Source organism: Anser brachyrhynchus, assembly GCF_964034855.1.
Source record: "Anser brachyrhynchus genome assembly, chromosome: 4".
NCBI classification, from domain to species: Eukaryota; Metazoa; Chordata; class Aves; order Anseriformes; family Anatidae; genus Anser; species Anser brachyrhynchus.
Window position 1 is genome coordinate 61580010 of NC_137698.1, and position 12454 is coordinate 61592463.

The following is a 12454-nucleotide window of genomic DNA, read 5'->3' on the forward strand; positions in this document are numbered from 1 at the left end:
AATCATTGGGTTAAATTGTCTTCCATACAGTAATTTTTGCTTCCTTTGTACAGTGTCTCTAGTAAACAATAAGCAGAACTCTTAAATCATAAAGTAGATCAATAGCACTTGTTCTACCAATTTTCAGGGGCTCTCAAGAAATGAATACTCCTTGGAAAACATAAGCATATCTGTGTTGAGCATTGAACATGTTCACACACACCATACACACAGTTTAGATAAGATAGATGTATGTAGGGAATAAATATTTGAAAGCTTTCTCACAACTTTTTATATCTCCCTGTTCAGTTTTTCATTCTAATTCTTAATTCCCTTAAAATTTTTTTTTCTGTCTCTTTCCTTTCTTTTCAGAACCCTTCTTTTTTCATTGCAGCTCACTTATTATCATGCTTTTGATTCCTTTCCATCACCTGTCTCTCACTTTGATAGATTAATCCTTTTTTCTACAGATGTTCTTTCTAGTCTTTTCCCAACAGTATTTCCCTCTCTTTCCTTTCTTATTCTTGAATATCATTTTTTTGTAGTCCTTCATTTGCAACCGATCCTTCATTTTGATTGAAGCATTGGTTGGTGTTCCTCTATCACAAAACTCAGTGAATCTTCACTAATCCAGATAAACTTATTTTGTTATCACTGTTTAATCACATTTACTCATTCAAACTCTTTAGAAGGTTTTCTTTACAAGTTCTTGCTGTCCTACTTGCCATGCTGAGCCTCTCAGATCACATAAGCAAGGGAGTGCTTGGAAGGGTTCTCACTACCCATCACTGGTACCAAGCCTCAGGTTCCTCACTGACCAGAGACTGCTATTGAGATATCCAGAGAGCCTAGTGGTAGAGCCTACTTTACTCCTACTGTAATGTCCACCTTGCTAAGCCTATGATTAATAAATAAATAAATAAAAAAATAAATAAAATATATATTTATTCTTATAAGACTCTTAAAAAGACTTAAAATCCCCTAAGTGAAAAAAATGCAGATTCCAGCACTACTGGGAGCTTAGCTGTACTGCTGAAGCATGGGATGTGGCCAGTGTATTGCAAATACTGCTGAGTAAAAAGTGGAGAAAGTCTTAAACAGTGGAAGCTTATCAGCTGGCTCTGCCAAATAAGTAGAGAGACTTTGTGAAATACAGAAAGTAAAGAGAAGTAAAAATCCATGAATGAAAGAGTGTGAACAAAGAGTTTTACAGGTGACTTTTCTCTTTCAGTGACACTGAGGAAGGATTTTGTTGAGATAATTGTTCCTAGTTTTTGAACTTCCTGTTAAATAGGATGATTATCAATCCCAAAAGCTCTTTTAAGTACTCAGATGAGTGTGCCTTCTAGGTTGAAATTTATCACTCAGATGTCATTATAGAAAGTCAGCAATGAGTCAGGAGGCAAGGTAGGAGGGAGCTGCTTCAAACAGAGGGAGTTTGTTGTGGGCAAGAAAGAAGACTTAGACTTAAGTGGAAGACTTAGAAGGAAGGGCAGCCACAGCAGTCACAGTCCACCTTGAGCACTTACTGTGGATACAAGACAGGCAGAAGTCTCTTCTGCTGAGTAGAAGTCTCTACCAACAAAAAGTGGCTACCTGCTCTTGTTTTCGTGCTGATGACAAAGTATTTGAAATGAAAACAATTGCATTTAGAAAGAGATATATTTTGCCTCTGAAAACTCCTGAAAAGATCCCTTGGCTTGATATTCTTTCCTGGGGTAGTCTGACCTGTCTCTGTAACAGCAGGGTAGTATGCAGTATGTACTGCCTTTATAAAGGAGAGATCATATGTATGAAGAAAATAAACGTGTAAAGACTTAAGATAGGTCTAGTCTAGGTACAGATATATTGTGATTACAAATGTATGGCAATTTATAAATCAGTCATAACTTATAATGCATCATTTTTATACCCTAACACATCTTTTTTCCTTATCTTTTACACTCTTTTGTGTACACCAATTTTTTATTTCAAGAGTAAAAATTTATCTGCTTCTTTGTGTATATCTTTTGTAAACAGCAGTGTCATATCTACATCAGACTGTTAATGTTGTGATATTGGAGTGATGACATCACACACAAAACAATGATTTGGATGCTTTTGGCCAAGTATGATTTTTAAAAGTAGTGATTAATAACGCAATTTTATTGGTTATGTGTATGCATGGTACTATCTGTATTATACTTTTCTTCATATAGTAGAACAGTTCTCTGGTTTACATCTCTGTAAATCAGAATTTTAAACAATTGCTTTATTATCACTTGCAACTACAGATATAAATCATGCTAAATAGCAGTCACTTAAAATATGTGTAGTATAACTAAAATCTATGTATATACAGCACGTATATCAGTACAGCAGTGCCTAAATATGAGTTTGTAAGCCATGCTCTAGTTACAGAAGTTTATATGAAGTGTGAGCACCTCCTGGGGCCACAAAAAATAAAATAAAATAAAATAAAATAAAATAAAATAAAATAAAATAAAATAAAATAAAATAAAATAAAATAAAATAAAATAAAATAAAATAAATCCAGGTGGTGTGATATGGAGATGAGTTTTAGGACACTTCCACAGTGAATTCTGGGGAAAAATGTGTCTCGGGATTTAACTTTCATTACAGAGGAACAAATTATTAAACCAAAGAGCAAGGAGCCCTAGTTAACTAACCTGAATAGAAGAAGTGTCACACAGCACAGTGGAGTTTGTGGCTGATTGGACTAGGGATAACAGCTATGAAATCTCTAATCAACACATTATTAAACAAATGAAATCAAGAAGAGTTTTGGAAAATTCAGTTTCTGAATATCTCTTCACAGGCTAAGAATTACTATTATTCCGTTACGTAGTAGTTAAAATGAAATAACGTCAGCCAGTCATTATCAGTTCATTGGTGCTTAATGGCTCTCCACATCCTCATGATTATCCATTTTGAAGACTAATGATAAAATACGAATCTCTTACTACATAAACAGTACTTTTTAGTCTAGCTTAGAGTCTTAGTCACCACAGTTTTTCCACAGCCTATTTTAAGCTGAGCAAACAGCTACAAAATTTACTGAAATGATTACAGTATGTCATCTTAATTAGCATTTTTTAGTGTCTCAGCGTGTATTAAACACCAGCTCAGCACAGGTCCAGAGCCCAACATACTTTTTCTGGGGCATGAGTCCTTTACTCATGAAAAATCACATTAGGAGTTGTAGTACTGATGGGGAGGTCATGAAAGTGGACTGCAGTGGTTGCAGATTCAACTCGCTGCATTCAGTGGGAGCAAAAAGCTATCACAATACTCCCCCATACCATAAGATACACCACTTAGCCTCTGCTCTGTTCTTAGGGTTAAGGTTCTAAAAGACTTGCCAAAAATGAGTATAGAAGTTATACTGTTCTCCTCTGTTACTTCTCTGATATTACCTTCTCCCACGTTGTTTTATTTTTGACCTTGCTCATACCACTGCAAAGTCCATATTCTTTCCATTAAGTTCTGTGATCTCTTGAGTGAGCATGAAAGTAGTAAAAATGTTTGCTTAATTAAGGCTCTGAGCTTCAAAACCTTTGGAAATAACACATCCCTTTAGGTTTTGCAGAATGCTGAATACATCTTCAGTAATTACATAGGTTGTGGAGCTTTGTAATTAAGTAAGTAATACAAGGACAACAAAACTTTGCAAACTTGAACTCAAATTAAAAAGATAGAAGTAAACATTTCTGGACTATGTATATGCTTGAAGAATTCCCAATGAAGAAAAGAATCTTTAAGATAAACAAAGTGCTTTCCGGAGAGCAGCTCTGCAGAGAGGGACCTGGGGGTCCTGGTGGACAGCAGGCTCACTATGGGTCAGCAATATGCTGTGGTGGCCGGGAAGGCCAAAAGTATACTGGGGTTCATTTGGAAGTGTGTTGCCAGCAGATCAAGGGAGGTGGTCCTCCCCCGCTTCTCAGCCCTGGTGAGGTCACACGTGAAGTATTGTGTCCAGTTCTGGGCTCCCCATTACAAGAGGGACATAGAACTACTGGAGCAAGTCCAGAGGAGGGCTACGAAGGTGATTAGAAGACCTGTCACAGGAGGGCAGGCTGAGAGAACTGGGCCTGTTCAGCCTGGAAAAGAGAAGACTGAGGGGAGACCTCATCAATGTGTATAAATATCTGAGGGGAGGGTGTCAAAAGGATGGAGCCGGTCTCTTTTCAGTTGTGCCCAGTGACAGGATGAGAGGCAACAGGCACAAACTGAAGCACGAGAGGTTCTTGCTCAATATGAAGGGGCACTTTACTGTGAGGTTGACAGAGCACTGGAACAGGTTGTCCAGAGAGGTTGTGGAGTCTCCTTCTCTGGAGATATTCAAAACCTGCCTGGATGCCATCCTGCACAATGTGCTCTAGGTGATCCTGCTTGGCAGGGGGGTTGGACTAGACGATCTTCAGAGGTCCCTTCCAACCTCGGCCATTCTGTGATTCTGTGACTCTTTCTATTCAAATCTGTACATTACAAGCATAGTGTGGTACTCCAGACACTGCCAGCTGAGACCAAGAAAAAAAAAGAAAAAAAAAAAAGGCAAATTTTAAGATACCCATCAGATCAGAGAGTCTTTTATTTTATACTTTTACCTGCAGTGTGATTCTGAGTTGAGCTGACAGTTAACTGCTACAAATAATAAATGTATTCATTCTTATTATTTGTAATAGTTTTTACATTTCCAGAGAAATTCATGAATTCATGTAGGTTCATTTGATCTTATTCTGAAACTGGATTTTTTCTTCCATTCACCAGAGCTGGAGTTTTCTTGGAGGCAGAATTTGTGTACTAACAACAGCATGCTTGCAGCCCAGAAGGCCAACTGCATCCTGGGCTGCATCAACAGAGGCTGGAGTTAGATGATCTTTAACAACCCTTCCAACCCAAGCCATTCTATGATTCTATGAATTGGTTGATTTCTTAGGGCTTTAGTCGAGTCTTTCCTGTTTTTTCTCTTTTTTTCTCTTTTTTTTTTTTTTAATTTCATTTTCTTTAATATTTTACTCGTATACAAACTGAGAAATATTTTTCTTTCATTTAAAACTTTTAGTATCTTTAAAGCCTTCTCACTCTTTCCTTCTATTCCCAAATAAAGTATACACTTTTTCAAGATTGCCTGTAAGCTGCACTTGGTGTTAAGGGTGGGAGGTTCCTTCTTGGTCTAGTTTGGTGATAGAAAGGAAACTATTCCACATAATGCCATGAATACCAGTATTCAGCACAAGTGCAGCAGCTGGAATAACCCGGGTTAATCCGGGTGACTGCACCACTAGCACAGAAACTCAGTGTTTTCTTCCGCTTCTTGCCCCATCAGATTTGCATTCTAGCTGTTGTAGCAAGTCATCGCAGAACAGTGTTTATGTTTGAGCACTTGCAGTTCAGTTGAAAAGTATGGGAGTTGCATAGTGTTCAAACTAAGCTTTACTGTTCCCAGGAACACAAATCATTTAGTCAGCTGTTTTACAGATGTTAAGTCTGTCATTTACAGCAAATATCCAGCCAGGAGACGTTTGCTTGTATTAAACATTCTGTATGAAATGGTTAGTTAGATGTCACAGGCTTTTTGTCACTCTGACAATTTCCATTGTAGTAAATAAGAATAATACTGTTTATCTGTTTTATGGCACACAAACATTAACTATTCAGCCATGAATATTTGAAGATGAAAACCTAAATAATACTTATAGCTATATATATGCAGAATGACAAATATTAAAGAAAAGGAAGACTGGCTGTACATCATGGTTGATATTTTAATATTCAGAAAAGGCAAAAGTACCAGGCTGGTTATCACAATTGCTGAATGGATGATACGGGAAAACTCAGGCTTGGAAGTAGAAGACTGCCAGAAAGGACAACAAAAGATATCTTTGAAGTTTTATTTATGTGTTGTGTGTTTTTATTTATTTTTTTTTCCCACTTTAAAGCTAAAAATCAAATAAGTAATTAAATAGACTTAAAAGTCTTTAAAATATTTTAGCATTAAAATCTTTACAAACACTCTCTCCTTGTGTTGTTTCAAATATATAATCTGATACCATAGTTAGATGTTTTAAAGTGGCTTGTAACTTAAGGGGGTTATAAGAACTTTTCCAGAGATGCACATATACAAAACATCCCCTTTGCTGGAAAGATGCAAGCACAAAATGATTTTGTTGTCCTGTTCAAAAATTTTGGTTGCCTTTTGCAATTCAGGATGGCTGCTCTCTGTTTGGCCTTTTCCTATCAGGATACTGCTATAATGATAAACGCTTCAGCATGTACAGGAATTGTTCTCAAGACTATGTTAACGGTCCTGATAATGTATTTTTTAGGTTTCCTCTACGCTCAGAACAGTACCAAACGCAGCATTAAAGAGCGACTTATGAAGCTCTTGCCCTGCTCGGCTGCCAAAACGACATCTCCTGTTACTCAAAGCAAGTTTTATTTTTCATTTGATTTTTTTTTAAATTTTTTTTTTTTAGGTTTGCATGCATCAGAACTTATACTTTCATTAACTGCACATTTGAAAGTCATCTGCCGAAGTGACTGTATGCTCTATTGAGGTTTAAAAAGGAGTGATGAACAGATTTGTGGGCTGGTAATAGATTTGTCTGTGCAGAGTATGCTGGCAAGATAACTGTGCCAGGGTCTGCTGTGCACAAGCTGCTGGGTTGGGACTTACACTCAACAACCTAGCTGAAAAGGGGTTTACTGGTGAAGTTAAAAGCCTGATCTCAATGCATTTACAAAGTGCTAGCTTTTTGTGTATGTGTGCATATATTTATGTATGTACAGTCCAGTACATAGGATAATAGCGGCATTACTGATATGGGAGGAAGTTGCAAGTTGACTGTATAACATCAAGCTGTAAAGGGAATGAGACCTAAAGTATGTGCCTGGGGAAAAATAAAAAATAGAAAAATAAAGTGTCAAAAATAAAGTGTGTCCGTGTACTTAAAGGATAAGCACACTGAAATTTCCTTTACTGTCCTGATCCTATGCTGTAAGAAAATAAGATCCTTCCTGGATGGCTAACAGACAGATAAAAGGGAAGAGACAGACAGACAGAAAGACAGATCCATCTGTCCGTCCGTCCGTCCATCCATCCATCCATATATACCTAGGTAGAGATAAATTACAGCAACAATACTAACATCTTCCTATATCATTTGGCCTCTATAACTGATACTAAAATATCTTTTTGTACCCAATTCAGTCTAGATTAATTTATCTTAATTCTGTGTGCTAATTTGAACACCTAAAAATAGAAGCTGAATGGTCCCTATGCTTCCCGTATCCTATTCTTGATACAGCATATTGATCAATCTAAGGCAAGAAAAGCCTTCAAGAGCAGTTCCCTCTGTCCAGTGATCATGGGACAACCTGAGGCCACTAGGTTATGAACATAGGCCCTTTATTAAGTGCTAAGACTTCAGTGATGTGGACATAGGATTTCTTTCTGCTATTCCATTTCACTGCCTTTCACATGCTCTTCCATAGAGAAGACTGGTGTTTTCTTTCCTTTCTAACTATTTGAGATCTCAAAGATGAAAAGCACTAAAGATTTGGATGCACAGTAACATTTTCATGGTTGCTTCAGATGATGTGTTTTACTGGGAACTCGGGTATCTTAAAAAGGGCAGTCACTGTTGTGACAGCTAATACTAATTCATTAAGTAGAAGCTGCTTTCACCTACATGACATGACATAGTCCTAGACTAAAAAGTAATGGATGGTTTGATCCCTTTGTTTGAAGTTATTCGAAGAACAACACATCCTTATTCATTGCACATATCTATGCAACATTTTTGTCTGCACAGGTAACATGAAAATATTTAGAATCAGTCTTAATAGCTTTGACCATGCAAAATACGCATATTCAAGCTGTGAGTGTTTTATAAGCCAGAAGAGAAGTCAAAGTAAAACTTGCATCAAATGTTTCATATTTGAGAACTACATAGTAGAAAGAGAAGATGCAGTCAGCATTTTCCTCAGTGCTCTTGTAAATAATGAAATGCTGTTTTAAATGAGAATATTATATTACATGAAAATATTATATTAAATTGTAGATGAACATTGTTATTATCCCATTTTGACATAATGTGCTGTTTGATTTCTGCTGGTTTGGAAGAAACAACATTCTAATATACTAGGAATGAAGTCAGCACTACCTACAATGACAACCACATAATACAAATTCTTTAGAAATTTTAAAGGGAATATTTTTAAAACAAGTATTTTGTTGAAAGAATGTAAACTCTGAATTTGCAATTCTGTGCTTACTTTCTATGAATATGTGCAGAAAAAGATTATTTAAATAATAATGAAAAACTTATTTCAGGATTCACATTCAACGAAGCATCTCAAAGAGTGCTTTTTCTTATTTGTGTGTTTTACTTTGGTAAACTTAAAATTAAATCTATCCTTCCTTAGCTAAACACTTAAATGCATATGCTACAGAAAGGGCTAGACTCAAGAATGGCTTTGAATGTCTTTGAAGTGCATGTGCATGTAATTATTATATAAGTAGGGGACATATCATTTGGGGTTTGTGCAGGGAAATGCACGTGGACAATTTTTACAGATATGAACTAAACCCTAAGATTGGACTTGTTTCTCCAGCAGTCATTATTTGAAGAGTATGTCTGGGTTTTGCACTGATTTTACCATTTTGTAATTTAATGAATGATGAAAGGTTCAAAGCGTAGTTCCCGTGGCAAATACATTAAAAACTCTTTACTGGAAGAAAGATATTCATTAATGACATAAATAAGAACATATATTTAATATATAAAGAATTGAATATGAACTTGCTTCTCTTTCTCAATTGAAATGTATGGATAAACATGCCTTTTATGGATGGATAAATAAATAAATAAATAAGCCCTTAACTTTCTTAGGCTGAATTAACTAGAGAACTGAAATAACTATTTTATTATTATTATTATTAAGGTCATATAAATTATGAAACTCCTATGTAGAAACACATATATTTTCACACACTTTCAGTGTGTATATGTAACTATAAATATTTTTTCTTGCCTGGATAACTAGGCATAAGTATGAATAAATAAATAAATAAAGTGCAATTGACTCATGAATTTTATTCATCATAGTATTTTAATCATCAGTATTTTAATCATCATAGTTGGCACATTATAAGGAAATTCCCAGTGATATTATTTTTAGATTATTTCTATCTACAAGGTGCTACAGAAGTAGGGCATGATTAGATTGTTGAACTGAATATTTTCATTAACAGAAAACTAACATCACCACCATACTGCAGTCTTTTACATTTTTACCAAATCATTAAAACAAAGTATAAACATTCATCACTAAGGATATACCAGACACTGTGCTCAGCCTGGTTCTGTGGCCTATGTATCTAGCCTTACAGTTATTATGTCTACTGATCTAGCTTCATGAAGAGCTTATAGATGTCTGTCTAGGTAGTCAGATGATTCACAGAGAGCTCGTTTCCAGTTAAGTCACTCTCTTTCTAAACTGTAGCCCATTTAAATTCCATATAACTTTTGTCATATAAAAAATAAGTTAATTTGAACAATATTTATTGTTGGGTGACTCTTTTGTCAGTTTAGCATAAGCACCTAGTGTTGACTGATAGCTGACAAAAAAATCTCAGCTGTATATCTAAAGCATGACATTATTATAGGGACTTTATAATCAATATAAAAGATAGTTCCCTTTAAAACATGATGGAAAAGCTTTAATAACCTTACAAAATAAACCTTGGGTGTTCTCAGCCAGAATTAAAATGTAGCTCAAGAACTTTGCTAGACATTCCCCATACTGGGATGACAGCTTGTTAACCCTGGACCAACTTTATTAAAATTTTATCTGTAAGGGTAGGTTTTTCAAAACTCACCCTTTGCACTGCAGCATGACAGAAACTTTCTTTTTAAAGGTGAGAGCTGAAATGTTCTTATAATTTTGATCAAGACTATCGTCAAGCATCATAAGTTCAATGTAAAGTTGTGAGAGTTGTTTGTTGTTGTTTTTTATTATTGTTCATGTTGATAGCATTTACTGTGGTATTATTCATAAAGATGGTGGTGGTCTCTGAGTCATCTGAGACAACCTACAAATAAAAACAAAAAAGAACCACGATATAGCTTGCTCATAGGCCAATGCACAATGGACATTCTCAGATAAAATTATGGGTTACACTGATTTGGAAAATACCTTCTGTCAGATTAAATGAAAGATACCATGTTTCATTTTTCCTACAGACATTCTTCTCTGTAATGCTTACACTGATAACTAATGACTTGGGAAAAGCTAAAGTACAGAGCCAGACAAAACTATCGTGTCTCTCAGAAGAGTTATGAAATGCAGAGGGTTCTGTGAATTTGCAGTCTGGTTCAGTGAATGAATTTAACATTATATTACGGCATTTGCAAACATGTCATTTAAACAGATTAGCACTGTATTTCTTATTCTAATAAATCTTTCTGCATGGACTGTAAGCTGAAAAGTTTTAACAGAGACAGCTTTAATGAATAAAATAAATGTACTCAAGGCACACTGTCAGGAGAAAATGATGTTCAAAGAATCAGGTTTGAGAAGCCATAAAGTATTAATGAGGTTCATTTTTCTATCTTATACCATGCCTTTCATCTTGAACTTGTAATTACAACTATTAAATGATTCTTACTAATTTGGTAAAGGCAGAAGCTATAGTTATCACCCATTTGTTGGTTATCTTGTCTGAAATATTTCACAGTTGATGAGTTTAAAGTGGACATCTAGTCTTGGGATTTAGGGTAGGAAGCCAATCACTGGAAGGCTCTCAGGCAGTGGGACCCACTTTTTTTAACATCTGTTTTCTTCCTTACCACACCTGGAATAATTCTTTAATCCTTACATTTCTGAGATGACTGCCAACAGCAACATCTCTTTGACAGGAAAAAAAGACATGGTCCTACATTATTATTATTATTATTATTATTATTATTATTATTATTATTATTATTATTATTATTTTAATTTATCCAAATAGTTTATATATTATGGTTATGAGTTTTAAGCAACCTACTCTAATAGAAGGTGTCCCTGTTCATGGCAGGGTTATTGGAACTAGATCTTTAAAGGTCCCTTCAAACCTAAACCATTCCATGATTCTCTGATTCTATTCCAAGGTTGTTCATTTTTTGTTTTTGTTTGAACTGTATCTCCAGATTTCTCCCAAGCAGCTGAAAGTTATTATTACTGCATTGAAGCAGAACAAAAATATGTGAAGATATAATCATAACACTGTTTTAATGGTGTATTTTCTTTGTGATCTTATGAAAATTGAACACAATGAAAGTTTATTTTAAGAATGCAGAGTTCCACACTGATTAAATAAAATATATATTTTCACAGTTGTAGAAGTGAAAAATTATACATGCTTGGTTTTGCTCAAGTTACATTTCTGTAGTTGGTATAACTCTTCAAAGAGAAGGCGAAAGAGATTTGATTAAATTTGTCTGAAGTTTTGTATAACCTATGCTTAATGCCTGCTTAATGCTCCAATTTTTGGTCAAGTGTATGCCTGGTACCTCCATATTAAAATAAATAAATAAATAAATAAAAATCTGTACTGTAAATTCCTGTATCTATTCCACTGACTTTAATTTTCACATTTAATCTCTACCCGGAAAAAATGTATTGCTTTCTCTCATCTTTATAGGGCCACATTTATTTAAGCCTTAAAGACGTATATTTACATTCATATTCTGTTGATGATGAGGTCACTAAAATCCTCAAGATCCCTGCTAAGGCTGCTCCCCATGAATAATCATGTTTGTCCAAAAGGTTTTGTTATATGGTACTCAAAGCAAGGTCTACTGCTGAATGTGCAGTATCCTTCTCACACACTTTAGAAAGTACTACTTTACAATAAAAAGAGAGCACTGGGAATCCCAGTCTAATACAGTGAATTCACTTCCAGTAATAAAACAAGGGAAAATTGTCAGTATTGCTGTGACACTAAGGTTTTATAAGATTGTTTTCTTTGTTCAGAGTGTTGTAGAAACAGCAAAATCATACTGAATGTGTCACGCATGTCCTTGCAGAATGTCCACTTTCCAGTTTATTATTATTTATACGTGTTGTGATAATATCCAGACCAATGGATTATCACCACTGTTCCACATTCTGTGCAGCCACTGAAGCAGATAGACACCCTTTCCCCATGAGTTCAAAATTAACATATCTTAAAGGCTGCAAAAGCCATTCTTTAAATTAATGTCATTTAAGGATTTTTCTTTTCCTACAATGGATAGTCATTTCTACATTCTCTATTTCTTGTTGAGCCTTCCTTCTCTGTCTCTTGTATTCTGCAGACACTGTAGAAGATGAAATGGAAATGGCCACAGTACGACATAGACCTGAAGCTCTTGAGCTGCTGGAAGCACAGAGTAAATTCACAAAGAAGGAACTTCAGATCTTATATAGAGGTTTCAAGAATGTA

General features: G+C 35.2%; 1 protein-coding gene across 12 annotated transcripts in view; it reads left to right on the top strand.

The window, feature by feature from the left end:
• Positions 1–12454, top strand: part of KCNIP4 (potassium voltage-gated channel interacting protein 4) — a 436947-nt gene that overhangs the window by 376174 nt on the left and 48319 nt on the right. For 7 of the 12 annotated variants that reach the window (XM_080590887.1, XM_080590892.1, XM_080590895.1 and 4 more), the window contains one exon: positions 12327–12451. In XM_080590887.1, the coding sequence (XP_080447013.1) occupies positions 12344–12451 (108 nt within the window). In that variant the 5' untranslated portion in view covers positions 12327–12343. Of the gene's footprint in view, positions 1–6308; positions 6411–12326; positions 12452–12454 lie in introns of all 12 variants that reach the window. The other 5 variants (XM_080590891.1, XM_080590889.1, XM_080590885.1 and 2 more) reach the window with 1 other exon arrangement.